Raw genomic sequence first — 14,327 nt, forward strand, 5'->3', positions numbered from 1 at the left:
GACAAGAAATGTGTCAGCTTTTTGTCCAATCCAAATAAAGGGGGGGGGGGGGGGGGTCCCACATCAAATCACTAGACTTTTTAGAATGACAGATGTAAAAAAAAAAAAAGTAATACTAATGAATGAAATGTCCATTGGGGGGAAAAAAAGTGTTTATTAAAGTAATTAGATTACAGAACATGTACAAGAAAAGAAACAGAACACAAAATAAAATAACATGCATCCATTGATAGCATTAGCAGTTAACTTTTTTTTTATTTTTTACTCTATATCATTGTTATTCATGTGAGGATTGCTCTAGAATGTTAACCAGAATTACCCAGTAGTCACCATGAAAACAAATTACTGTGATGGCTGCCAACATGATGGTGTACAATGGTTCAATGGATGGAAAACCCAGTCTCTCTCTCTCACACACACACACACACACACACACTATATAAACAAGGTAAAAAGTGCTTTGAGCTTTCACGTTTGAAAGGATGAAACATCCACTAATAAAGTACACAATGGAAAAAATATATTTTAATCATCACACTGGATTGTCTAAACAGATTTTTAAACTAGCAAAACAGATTAAGGTGATTCTTAATGCAAGTGCCCCATCAAGTTTTAGGGCAATGTTGATTTTCACAATACTTCCTCTACTATGACAATCAGGAAAAAAAAACAGCACTGAAAAGCATGGAAAAATAAAGATCTCAAGGTGGCAGGTAAAGTGAAAGCTTTCATTGGTAAAAATTTCAAATGGCAGATTATCTGCCCCATCTCAGAATCATTTCATTAGTGATTGGCTATGAACTATATAATTCTGCCATAAGCACAATTTATTGCAGAATCCGAGTCATGATGTCCACAAAAGAGAATGGCATTTAAAATCTCAGATACAACATTAAGTAATTAAAATCTTGCCACAGCCACATGATCTCTTCCCCAACACCGTGCCACTTCAACCATTTTCCTATAGTTTTACAAAAATAGATCTGCAGTGATGAACTGTTATGAGATTCATGCGAAAGAAAGATTCATGGATAAGTCTATGCAAATATGTAAGCTGCTGATGTGATGAGTGGACGCTGGGAGTCTAAACACCCTCCATGTGTTGGAATGGAAGGCAGGTTCGAAAGGCAAAGATGGGTGTCTGCACTGGCTTTTACTGAAGAAACCAGTCAGGGGAATTCAAGCTGGCATGTAAGGAGGAGGAGGCTCCTTTGCTGGCATTTTCATGGCCATTTCATAGGTGGGAAGGATGTACTGTAATAAAGAGAAGACACCAATGGAAACACTCTGAAGTCACATTTCTAGACAAAACTACATTACACACTTTCCTGTAAAACATAATACAGCTAGGTTCTATTGAGGACCGGTGAAAAAAGAAACTGCTCAAAACCTCTTTCGAAGGCAAAGAGTGCCCTCTACTGTAACTGAGTGAATGGTTTATTTTAAGTGTGAACAGTGTGGTTCCTGTTAACAAAAAACGATTTAAAAAAACATTTTGGCTGATTAAAATAAAGCTGAAATAAAATAAAAATACTTGATAAAAAAGAGAATTTAAAAACAAAAATGCTACCTTGCAAACAGGTTGAAAGTACTAAAAAACAGAAAGAAAAAAAAAGCTACATAGAAATACAAAAACAACATAAAAATGTTGAAGGTACATAAAATTACTAGGACTTAAATTTATATGCAAGAAAAAGTTAATTCAAAATGTTATACAATACTATTATACAGTATATAAGTAATACTAAAATAAAATTTGTAGATTGTACACCTGTCCTAAGACATTTTTTTTTCCAGAAAAATGTACACTGATAAACTTTACACAACAAAACCAATTCGATCTCCGTGTTTCAGGATTTCAAATTCAACAACAACATTGCACTAATCTAAGCACTACATACATTTTTTATTTATTTATTTTTCCACAATTTCACACATTGCATTTGTTACCACATCAGAAAGAACAATAGTGTTCTATTGTGAAAAAAAAAGGACTCCCAAGAAGCAATAGCTTATAAATAGGGGTCCATTCCACCACCAGCACCACCCCACCCACCTGGCAAGGATTATGTGAGGTGTTATACATTTTTAATTTATACAGTCTAAGTATGACTGTTAATGCTTAGATTATTGCAAAGTTGATGCTGTTGTTGATGCTGTCAATTGAATAACTAATATACCTTCTCTAATCATATTATTTTTATTTTTAATCTAAATACAATACTCTGATATAAAATGATCTTTTCAACTCAAAGTAACTTAGAATAAACATACCTGAGGTGGAGTCTCAAAAGCAGGATAGACGGCAATCTCTGGAGTGTTCCTGTTGTTTATGTACTTATAGCAGTTCCACACACAGTTGATCAGGTAGGCCTGAAAAACACACACACACACACACACTAAAATAATCTGCGTCTTAAAAATAAAATTTATAACAGATTCAGTGTCAGTTCATGTATCTACCTTAAGGAAAATGAGAACGGCAAAGAAGACGAGCACAAACAGCAGGAGACAGCTGGAGTCCAGAGAGAGCAGGTTGTCTTTGTAAGGGAAGTCCGGCTAATAGAAACAGAGATGTTTTTAATTTTACATTCACTTCTAATGTCAGAGGCTTGAGAGACAGACGGTCAGCAGTGGTAATAGAGGGCAGACTGACCAGCTGGTCCAGGTAGTCCTTGATTCTGGGCAGGTACGTGAGGGAGCTGATGGCCACCAGGCAGCTCAGTGCAAAGTCAAACAGCTGATAGCAAAAGAATGGGATGAGCCAGCCATCACGATTCTGTGCGAGAGGGAAAATGTGTCATTTTTAGGCTGTTTCTCACCATTATAATGCTAATGCAAACCTGTAAAACTCCAGGGAATAGTGATTCATCCAGTTTTTAAGCAAATAAGAGGAGCTGCGCTGAATAACTAAGCTCAGAGAATACTTAATATGGAAAGGGAGCTATTAGCAAGGCTGTGACTCTACTGGACCAATATTTCACTGCCTATGAGGCCTTACATTTTTCAGTAAGAGGATACTCAGAGTCTAAAAGACATAGTTAAAGCTCAATGTTTACTTGAGGTAAAAAGCTCAGGTATGGGAAATAAGTGTTGACAACTGAAAAACTATTATACAACAAAACGTTCACAGATCCAACCTGTTTTTTAAAGACGACTTCAAGCAAGACTGTGAAGTAAAGATGAACACAGTGGTGAAATGCATTATTCTATTCTAGAATACACGACCACGTCAAATGTTTGGGGAAAAACTGATACATTTCATTTTATATGTATTGTTATAATACTGCATCTTGGAAACCTTTTTAATCCACAGGCTGAGTTCCGGTCAGCATTTATTTATTTTGTACTTTCAGCTGGGGATTTTTCGTATTGTGGGCACTTGCAGTGTTTCTAGCTTACAATTTTTTTTAATACATTTCTTGTTATGTTATAATATTGCAAATATTTAAAATATGGTGATAATATATCATAATAAGGAATTAACAAGGAAAAACAAAACAGTACAAGGCTTGATTTTATTAGATTTTTTTTTCAACATAGCTAAACAGTTTTCAACAAAGCATTATCAAACAGCATAGATGTACTAATTTATAGAAACTTACAGTAATGGCCCCATACACCATCATGGCACTAATGGTGAGCATAAGGAGAGAGATGGCAAAGCCCACACAAGCATTCTCTATAGGGGTAACAGAGAAGTTGCATTTTAGGGATTATAAATAAATAAAAAATACATTTTTTTTAATAGCAAAAAAAGTATAATTATTTGGCACTATATTAGTATTAAATATAGGTCTACAACATTTAATTATCGAAAACATCTCATGAATGTACCTGACATCCTTTCTGAAGCAAAGTAATGCTCGATAACTTCATACTGTAGGTCAACTGTAGGGACGTTCTCAGGGTGAGTTACTGCCACAGTCAACAGAATACCCATCAACAGGTTTACCACCTTCGGAGAGAAGTTATATTAGTAAAAATGTACAGATGAGACAGTAGACATAATATTTAAACAGCCTAATAAAACCCAATGTATCACCATTCACTTTGTCATGTGACTTTCTGGGCATTTTGTTTATTGCACTTCAAAACAAAACAAAGAGATCAAGGTCATAAAACATTTGCTGCAAAATCTTTACTTAAATATAATTAAATTAAAATTAATTAATTAAAATATATATATTAATTAATAATATTAATATATTAATTAATTAAAATTAAAATATAATTCAAACACTTAAAATTAAAACCAGTCAATCTTAAATGGAAACATTGGGTCTTGTTTACTGGAAACAATATAATTATTTACCACTGACAGGTAAAGACAGATTAATTCATACTGACAGTGCCGTCTTATCCAAAAGTAATCATAAACCTTGCCAAGCCACATTTAATGACCGTTCATTAGTTGAGTTGTGTTTGTTTTAAATCTAGATGATATCCTAATTACTACTATATACAGTTATTAATTACAAACAATGTTACCCTGTAAAACATACTTCGTGCAAATTAATAACGAATTTAACGTCAACCTTATGAACTCAGGCCTCAGCTAGCGGTTAGCGGTCTACAAACAGATGTAAATAAACGCTTAAAAATAATCGTCCCATCATATAATCCCACTTCAATAAACTGATAAGGCTCGTAAAGCGTGTTTTATCAACATGTGGTACGTCTAAACACGTTTGCGTGTCTTATTTGTTGGTAGTTCCAATTCAAAACATTGTGTTAGCTTAGCAGTGGTTAGCATCGAGCTAACACGGCAGAGGCAGCCTAAAACACCCTCACAAACGCAGTTTCAAACACAGACACGCCTCTAAACGACGGGAGGAAAGGATGTTGATGTATTTAATTCATGTTTAAACATATATGACTATGTTAATGAATGTTTTACGCCTCGTACCATGTACCAGGTGCCCAGGATGATGGTTCCAGTCCGCACATGACAGCACCCGCAGCAGCGCGCGCTGTACAGTCGGTCTCGAGACGGTTTAAAACGCATATCGTTCTCGGTGCTTTGAAGAAACATCGATAAAAAGACGAGTCTCTCTTGTCAAAACAGCAGCTACAATAGCACTGCTCGATCTTTCGGGCAAAACTCCCCTCTGATTGAGAAACAATGGGGGCGTGGTTAAAGCTAAATGTCCGTCTTGTTCTTCTGAGTCGGATCTTTTAATACTGCACATCGGCTGAACCGAGGCAATTCATTGAGGAACATATTGAATGAATCGTTCACGAATCAAACTGATCGGTTTTTACGGATCATCAGAATGGTAAACCGAGGAATTGACTGATATGGTGAAGCGTACAGTAAAATACTATATATATATTCACAATTCACTTAGAACCGATTCGTGGAAAGGAATCACTAACCCATCACTACTGTATCAAACGTGGGAAACGGCGTGGCTAGCCTGATCACGCATGGAAATGACGCGAGTTTATTCCATAGACAGTATTCACGCATGATATGATGATGTGCATGAGCTCACCCAGCTGTAGACAGACACATGGACGTTAAGGCTGGGTGCTTTTCTCGTAAAAGCTTTTATGAGTTTGAGCTGTTATATAATAGATAAGATGTTGGAAATTATGTAAGAAACCAGGCGATATATCAGAAATAGACAGTGGCAGATTGCAAATTTAGCATTTGTGTGTGACTGCTTACTGCAGGCCTATAATTTCACAGAAAAATGCAGTCTGATGTCTGATCTTGCAAAAGACAAATTTCTTTTTTTGTTCCCACTATACTTTTATACACCTTTACTGGTGAAAAGAGCAAATAATATAAAATGTGGACTCAGTTGATTAAGCTGTTTTTTATTTTAATAATCTTAAAACCGTTTGAACTTTATTTCAATTAATTATTGACAAAATTAATATACACAAATTAATATAATATTGTAGCCTGTATTAAAAATATGTGTGTGTATTAAGTATTCATGTATATATAGCATATACACACACAGTGGTGTGAACAAGTTTTTCCCCCCTTCCTGTTATAATGATTTCCTTTATTAAGGGAAAAAAGCTGTTCAAACCTGCCTGGAACTACGTGAAAAAGTAATTCTAATAACTGGTTGTGATAACCTTTGCAGCAACAACTCAAGAAATTGTGAAAGACTCGTTGCCAGTTATCGCATTGCTGTGGAGGAATTTTGGCCCAGTCTTCTTTGCAGAATTGTTGTAATTCAGGCACAGTTGTTTAAGATCAGACCACAGCATCTCAATCGGATTTAAGTCTGGACTTTGAATTGGCAACATCAAAACCTTAATTTTGTTTTTCTTGAGCCATTCAGAGGTGGACTTGCTGGTGCGTTTGAAATCATTGTCCTGCTGTATAACACAAGTGAGCTTGAGCTTAAGGTCAAAAAACTGATGGCCGTATATTCTTCCTCAAGATTTCTGATATAGTGCAGAATTCATGGTTCCATCAATTATGGCAAGTCGTCCAGACCATCACACTTCCACCACCATGTTTTAATGTTTGTATGATGTTCTTTTTATGGAATGCTGTGTTGGTTTTACGCCAGATGTAATGAGACACACACCTTCCAAAAAAATTTAACTTTTGTCACCTCAGTCCACAGAATATTTGCCCTTCTATGTGTGACAAATATGCAAAATATTAGAAAACAGGAGGAAGGGGGCAAAAATCTTTTCATGGCACCGTATATATATATAAATATATATATATATATATATATATATATATATATATATATATATATATATATATATATATATAAGCAAAGTAGCAAACAGATGTCCTGCATACCTACACTGTAAAAAAATTGTAAATAAAGCTTATCTGAATAAGTTCAGTAGTCTTTTTTACTCAATTTCATGTTTAATTCAATGTATTTCTTTCCATTTCTTAGTCATTAAGAGAAACATACTATTAATTTGTTAGTGAAAGAGATCAACTCCATCCTATACAGAACATTTCTGGACAAAATGATATGATTGTTAAAGTCAAGACCCTGTTCGTTTAAGATCTAGCCTGGAAATAAGCTGTCCATTTTAACTGATTTTTTCATCTGCACTTCTGAGCTAATTTTTACGGTTGTCAAGTAGCCCTTGAGGCCTGGATTCTTGCAAATTTCCTCTAAACATGCTAACCAGTGGTTGAGGAAATTATCATCCTTTTTTGCAGAAATAGACTTTAAATCAGAAGCAGACCAAGACTTTATGCTTGGAGACCCAGATTATTAAAATGATCAAATCATGACATAAAGGGTGAAAAAAAGCCTTTTTAAATCACTAAGTATGAGATTATATCTGGTACTAAAGATCTTGTAAAACACATAAATTCATTTGAAGTTCTTCAGCAGTTTCAGCACAAATTAAATGTTCCACCTGTTAATTCACAGAAAATAAGCATTTACACTTCTGAATTGTGCCTCGTAAAACCAGTCCAATGAAAGCCACTCTGCAAATCACTGATTTTCAGTTGTTTTAATGGAGACATTGATTAACCTTATTCTGTGATGAGTTACATTAATTTCCATAGTTTCCGACTCACAGCCAGACTTAGAAAAAAACGAAACAAACAAAATGTATATCAATATGCCGTTTGCTGCAAAACTAAGGTACATTATTTACATTCCGATAAACAAACAGAAACATCAAAACAAAACAAGAAGAATAATAACAACAGTGTGGATGGTTCTTAGGGATGGGAGTGAATACTGAAGCCTAGAAATGGCAAGTTAAAATTCTGAACCGAACGGTGTGCCAGAATGACTCTATGGTGCGCCCCAGGGGCCGGAGCCAAAGCAAAGACATTTCAAGAACGTCTGAAAGTGCTTCGTCATCTCTTCAGACACTTTGTAAGAAAGAAAGTAAATACTTAAAAAGACCAGGTAGCAAAATGTTCCCGATCACATTCTTAACGTTCCATTGCAGTAGCCCGTCTGAATCCATGAGGTTTCCTGAAGTGAGGACGCGAGTCGCTTCCTTGGCAACAGAACCTCTCGGATCCTGTCCATCTTCAAAAAATGGTTGGGAAAGCAAAGGAATGGGTTGCTTTTAGGGAAAATGTGCAAATCAATGTTTTGGCATTCGAGGGCTGGAACGATAAAGAAAAAATACTGGAGAGATTAACCATCCTTCTTCTCCCTGTATGGTTAAAATACACATTTTCAGTCAATGATGTGATTTGTTTTGGCCCCACAGGGCACCTACTGCAGTAGTGCATAAAGGAAACAAAAAACTGAAATGAAACTGTCATCATTTTCCTAGTTTGAAACCATCCCACAATAATAATAATAACAACAATAATAATAATAACATTAATAATGCTTCAAAGATGCAGGAAATTATTGCCTAAGGCATGATTCTATACAATATTTTCAGTACATACTTTGTAAGTGTTAAAGGAAAACAATCCTTGTATCTGCTACTTGTTCAAAAAGAATATACACCTTGATTACTCTAGTTTTGTGCCTTAGTCCTTTTTGCTGCTTCTTCACATTTTCCACTTTTTTCCTCACAGCTTCAGTTCGTTGGCAATTTTTGAGGCGATGTTCTTGAAAGCGATGGACGTTCCTGATATCCGCTTGAAGCGCACGCCGTTTAGCGAGAGGCGGGGCAGTTTGCACACCTCCATCTCCCATTGGACCAAGCTCTCGGCGTGGCCGTCGCCATGGACGCACAGAAGCAGGAAGCGCTCGCGCTGCTCGTAATCGCAGTTGTTGGCGTCCAGGACTTTGCGGATCTCGCGCATCATCTCTGTGGGCTCCATGGAGGAGGTGGTCTTCATGCTCCAGGTGAAGCGTAGCGAGCGGGGTTTGGCGTCTTTATATTCCTCTTTCTGATCCCCAGATACATTACGACTACAAGAGACCAGAGAAAACAATAATTTTAGATCTAGTTAATTTTTCATATATAGCTTCCATTTTTTCTGTATGTTCAAAATTTTTAATATATTTTAATTGTATTTTAAATGTAGATGTACACTTATAATTAGTGTAGATGTATATTTACAATTTGCAGTTTTAATTAAGTTTTTAAACTTTTTGAAAACACCTGTACTAACCCCCCCAGTAAATTTGGGGTCAGTTTCCCCTTTTTTAACAGAATGTACTAAATATTTTTATTCAGCAAGAATGCATCAAACTGTTCATATATTTATAACATAATATTCATAGACATTTATAATGTCTCTAACAAACTAGATTAATGGCTGATGGAAATTCAGCTTTGCATCATAGGAGTACATTATATTTTAAAATGAATTCAAATAGAAAACCATTCTTTTAAATTGTAATATTTCACAATATTACTATTTGTACTGTATGTCTGATCAAGTAAACGCAGACTTTGTAATCATAAGAGACTTCTTTCAAAAACATTTAAAACCTTTTTTTAGTTAATGACAAAAATCCTTCTAATTTTTGTATTCATAATAGTATTTGTTTACAGTACTAACCTTTGTGTGCATTCTTGTGTTACTGTGATAGTAACGATTCTAATTTCCTTTGAAGCATAACAATATTAAAACTGACTTAGCAAAGCTGGAAGTGTTTGCATTCACATAGTTGTTTGTTGCAGACCATAAAAACAAGTTCTCATACAACTTTTCTCTGTTTTCAGTGACAACACATCATGCACTGAAGTGGGCATGCAGTGAACAAAAATAAGCATGCAAAGAAACAGAAACAGTGCAGTCAACAACTCAAGTGTGCAAAAATAAGAACAAAGATAAATGTGTTTGATTTTAAACTATACAACATTTCCAACCTCAAATTCAAACATGACAAGAAAACCACTGTATGATGTTACATAGTGTTGTATGAGAGGTATGAGAAACTGCTGTGACCTTAGCAAACAGCACTAATCATGTTGTACTTTCTTCTTTTTGCCACAAGGGGGCAGAGCAATAGAACTAAATATCAATGCAAACAAATGAGTTTGTGACAGATAAATATAAAAAATGAATAGTTGAGAGATACAGATTTGAACTTTATTGGACCATTTGAGACTTAAAAAGCCTCACTGGTTTTAAATTAATCCAGATGCCAGTTTATGTATGTTAGTAGAACATTATTCAACAATGAGGTTAAATCTGTGGAGTAATGTCAAGACTAAAAGGCAAAGAAAAGATGGGAAATTTAAAATCACAACTGTAAACCCAAATGTCGTGTCTCACCTTGAATCCTCATACCTCCCGTTTCTATCACATTCTGCCGGCACTCTTTAAAAACCAGGATGAAAAAGAGAAAAATAGTTTAGAGGCAAGTATATCTGAGACTCAGCTGATTCAGGAAAGGAAGATAAGACAACAATAGCTTTTCAGACATCCTAGGACAAAAGAGAGAGAATCTCAAAGCCAATGTTGGAGAGAATGCCAACAACAGATACAATTTCCTGTTTAAGTGGAGAGGAATATTGGACATGCATTTATAGTTGACCTGTGTGGAGAGATAAACTGGAAAGGAGGAGACAGAGGGTATTACAGATACCCTTCCTGTACCCTATGAATCAGCTTCCTGTTCTAAATAGATTCCATGCAGTGGACACAACTGAGCTCATTTTGTCTGGTATGAAAGACAAAATACGATTTAAAATGAAAAAAATGAAAAAAAGAGGGAACATTTGCTTACAAAGAAATAATGTAGTCTTCTAGGCATGGAGAAAAGATACAGCTTTGAAATTCATTTTGAGAAATATTTTATTTTACTTTATTATTTTTTGACATATAAATTAATATTTCAAGATGTCCGCTGTTAAATGCAATGAGTATAAAGTTAAAAGCTGTTTTTGACACAGCTTACTCCAAACCAAATGACACACATTTCAGTTTTGGTAGCTTCATTTCATAATTCATGCCAATTAACAAATTATTTTTTGTAGTCGTTAAGATTTGCTATACATACTAAATAAATACTTTTATTAAGAAAGCATATATCAAATTACTAAAACGTGATGGTTTTTATAATGTTACAAAAGATTTCTGTTTCAAAGAAGTCCAATTAACTTTCTTTTCATCAAAGACAGTAAGCTTCCTCCCCTCAAATTAATAATATTATTAGTATTATTTTTAGGCAATTTTTGCAAATCGGCATATTAGAATGATAATGACATTTTAAAATACACTCAAAGATATCAAGTTATATTTATATTATTTACAATAATATTTCATAATATTTTTATTAGATTTTTTTAATTTAATTAAATTTTTTAACAAATGCAGCTTTAAGGACCATAAGAGACTACTTTAAAAACAACAACAACAACAAAATACTGATCCTAAACTTTTGAATGGTAGTAGATTATATATATTTGGGGAAAATATATATTAAATAATATATATTTTAGATATAAATACAACACAATTTTAGCACAAAAATGCTTATTTTCAAGCTTATTATCTTAGGCAGCTGTATATAATGGAATGGACTGTTATTAAATGTATATTAACAGTGACACATCTGAACCCACTCTCCCATTTTATGACATTAATGCTACATACTACAAAGCACATTAAATGCAATATATTCAGTTATAAATGGACATTAATCATCCATTTTACAGAATAAAACATGTAAAAGAGACTGGGAGAGGTCATGCAGCAGTGCGGTGGTGCAGCGGTCAGAGGAAAGGATGCTGGCGGATGCTGGAAGTGCTCTTATGGGGCAACAATGAGAGGCAAACTGCCTTTGACATATACATGTATATATAATTTTATGGTTTTAATTAGTGGTGGACCGATATATCACCAATGCCGATATATCGGCTGATATTTGGCATTTTGACAGTTTTTCTGCTCGGCCGATGTTTTTGAGACTTTTATTTTGATGGCTCATATTTGAAATGATGATTCCCAATGCACACAACCTTCCCAGAATATTAAGTGCCCTATTGATTACAGTGTTTACTTCCTTATTATATCGTGAAAAATACTTTAGTACAGTATAGTATTATAAGGTATAAGTATGTTTATTTTAAACTTTTATTTTTTAATACATTTTCAAATGATTTCAAATTTCTTAAATATGAATTAAAATTTGTAAAAAAAATTATATCGGCTTTATATCAGCTACGCCCCCCCCCCCTTTTCAAGATATCGGCAGTCAAAAAAAAAAAAAAAATCTATCGGTCGACAACTAGTTTTAATACAACTTACAATCTCTTGGAACCATCTCTGGTAAAAAAAATAAACAAAAACAACAACAACCAAAAAACTATTAAAATCACGGAGGCTATAAACTTGTTTTGCCATTGACTACCATTCAAAATCAGCCATGCTATAATCACTATATATTTTAAAGTTTTATTCACATTTTTGTGTCTAAACTGAAGTACAAATGATGTCAGCAGAGTTTAACTTATATATATATATTACGTATACGTATATATTTCGGAATATTCTTAAAAGAATGACCAGACTCCAAATAAAATAAGCCAAGTGTTCTTATTTATAAAAAAACAAGAGCTTTCAATGTCTTTAACAACTCTTTAACGGGACATCTGACCAACTTTTGGATAACAAAAATTTCTACATAAAAAAAAAAAAAAAAAAAAGGTTATCTGTTGATGTCATAACAGCGCTGGTGGGAATGAAAGTGCCGGGATTGCAAGAACCTGCAGGAACAACACGACTGGGCAGGTCAAAAAGGAAGAGCTGGAATCAGAAGATCCTGGGCAGATGCTACTTCTGGAGCATGAAGGGTGAAACTGGGAAAGGGTGCTTGTCGCAAAAGGCAATCTTGGTACCTTAACTCCAGAAATCTTGTAAAGAACCCCTCTCAATCACCACATCTGTCAGCTGCTAAATTAAGAGCCCAGCACGGTGGCCTGAATTACACAACCAAGAGCAAGTCTGTTACCAGATCGCAGGAAATGCATTAATACATTTATTTCCTTATTGTCAGTTTAGATAGATATTTATACAGATTTTTAATTAAAACACAGTATATGCTAATGATGATCTCAAAAAACCTTTCAGGAACACGTCCACACTATATTTTCACACAAATACATTTTAATGAAAAAATTACATGAAAGAAAATAAAAGCAATTTTTACAAAATTTACACATAAATTAAGAATGTTTTCTTGCCAAATTGTCATTACTGTAACAGAGGAAAAAAGTTGTCATTATTGTAAAGCAATATATTATATTTATATTATTTAGTAGCATTTGTTATACTGCCTTCAATTTAATCAGATTATTTTTTATTATTATTATAACTATATTATAATATTATGAGTATCAGTAAAATGTTATGATAAAATATTATTACAATTATTTTTTATTATATATAATGCATGTTTGTATAACAAGACTACAGATTCATTATAGTAATTATAATTTTGTGGGAAAATATGTTGTAAATGTGCCATAAAAATAAATTAAATTCAATAAATAAATAAATATAAAACCTTTTTTTTTAATAAAAAAAATTAAATAATGATGAAGGGTTAAATGTGACCCAGGTATGTTTTTATTCAGTTACATATAAATTAAAGAGGAAAAACAACATTATTTAATTTCAGAGGTTTTGATTTTTCATGGCTGACTGAAGAATACCATCTTCAAACTAATGTTCCCACTATCATCTGTACAAAACAGACACAACCGTCCTCCTTGAAGATAAATGGCGTGAATGGAAAATGAGATCTAATAAGGAGTCTAATGGATCTATTGTGCTCAGTTGTAACCTGTGAACAGGCATGCATGGGTGATTGATTAGTAATGTCTGTCAGGTGCTGCTCATCAGAAAACAGCAGAAGTCTCCGGCATGCTCAGTCGCACTCCGTTTAAAAGAGTGTGTCAAAGGTGAGTGAAAAGCGATTAATTTGAAAATGGCTTCACACTAGGGTTAAGAGTTAAACTTCAGATTTCAGCGCGTATTAACTGCACACAGCCCATCAGGGTCCTACCTTTTGTTAAACCTGAATGACATATTTCTACAAAAGAAAACAGAAAACAGAGACACTGATCAACATCTAGAGCAGATGTATTGTCTCTTGAGGAAATATAGGGGAATCTGATTCCACTGCCACTGACCTGGTGTTCGCAAACAGTTCTAACATAACATCCAGTGTTGGGAAGTTAAAGCTACTAACTTAACTACATTTTACATTTACATTTATGCATTTAGCAGATGCTTTTATCCAAAGCGATTTATAGTGCATTCAGGCTACACATTTTCACAGTTTATATCTAAGAAATCTATAGAGACTAAATCTCGAAATTCTGACTTCTTTTCTTGGAAATGCAAGAAACAAAGTCCAAACTGTTAGATATAAACTTAGAATTGTGAGATTAAAAGTAAAAAAATTACTTTTTTACTCCTTGGCGGAAACGTTTCT

General features: G+C 34.1%; 2 protein-coding genes across 10 annotated transcripts in view; both read right to left on the bottom strand.

Annotated features, from left to right (window-relative positions):
• Positions 1 to 130: 130 nt before the first annotated feature.
• Positions 131 to 5,148, bottom strand: LOC113120527 (lysosomal-associated transmembrane protein 4A). The gene is made up of 7 exons (XM_026290396.1): positions 4,910 to 5,148; positions 3,838 to 3,958; positions 3,606 to 3,682; positions 2,657 to 2,779; positions 2,464 to 2,559; positions 2,275 to 2,373; positions 131 to 1,254 (listed from the first exon to the last, which is right to left on the bottom strand). The coding sequence occupies exons 1-7, from the start codon at positions 5,033 to 5,035 to the stop codon at positions 1,180 to 1,182; spliced, it is 717 nt and encodes a 238-aa protein (XP_026146181.1). The 5' UTR covers positions 5,036 to 5,148; the 3' UTR covers positions 131 to 1,179.
• Positions 5,149 to 7,449: 2,301 nt separating this feature from the next.
• The window catches only part of LOC113120500 (MAP/microtubule affinity-regulating kinase 3), a 49,725-nt gene continuing 42,847 nt past the window's right edge, over positions 7,450 to 14,327 (bottom strand). For 3 of the 9 annotated variants that reach the window (XM_026290357.1, XM_026290351.1, XM_026290349.1), the window contains 3 exons: positions 13,896 to 13,922; positions 10,160 to 10,204; positions 7,450 to 8,843 (listed from right to left, as the gene is read on the bottom strand). In XM_026290357.1, coding sequence (XP_026146142.1) covers positions 8,498 to 8,843; positions 10,160 to 10,204; positions 13,896 to 13,922 — 418 coding nt within the window. In that variant the 3' untranslated portion in view covers positions 7,450 to 8,497. Of the gene's footprint in view, positions 8,844 to 10,159; positions 10,205 to 12,510; positions 12,808 to 13,895; positions 13,923 to 14,327 lie in introns of those variants that run through there. The other 6 variants (XM_026290358.1, XM_026290350.1, XM_026290354.1 and 3 more) reach the window with 4 other exon arrangements.

This window comes from Carassius auratus, chromosome 20 (assembly GCF_003368295.1).
Source record: "Carassius auratus strain Wakin chromosome 20, ASM336829v1, whole genome shotgun sequence".
NCBI classification, from domain to species: domain Eukaryota; kingdom Metazoa; phylum Chordata; class Actinopteri; order Cypriniformes; family Cyprinidae; genus Carassius; species Carassius auratus.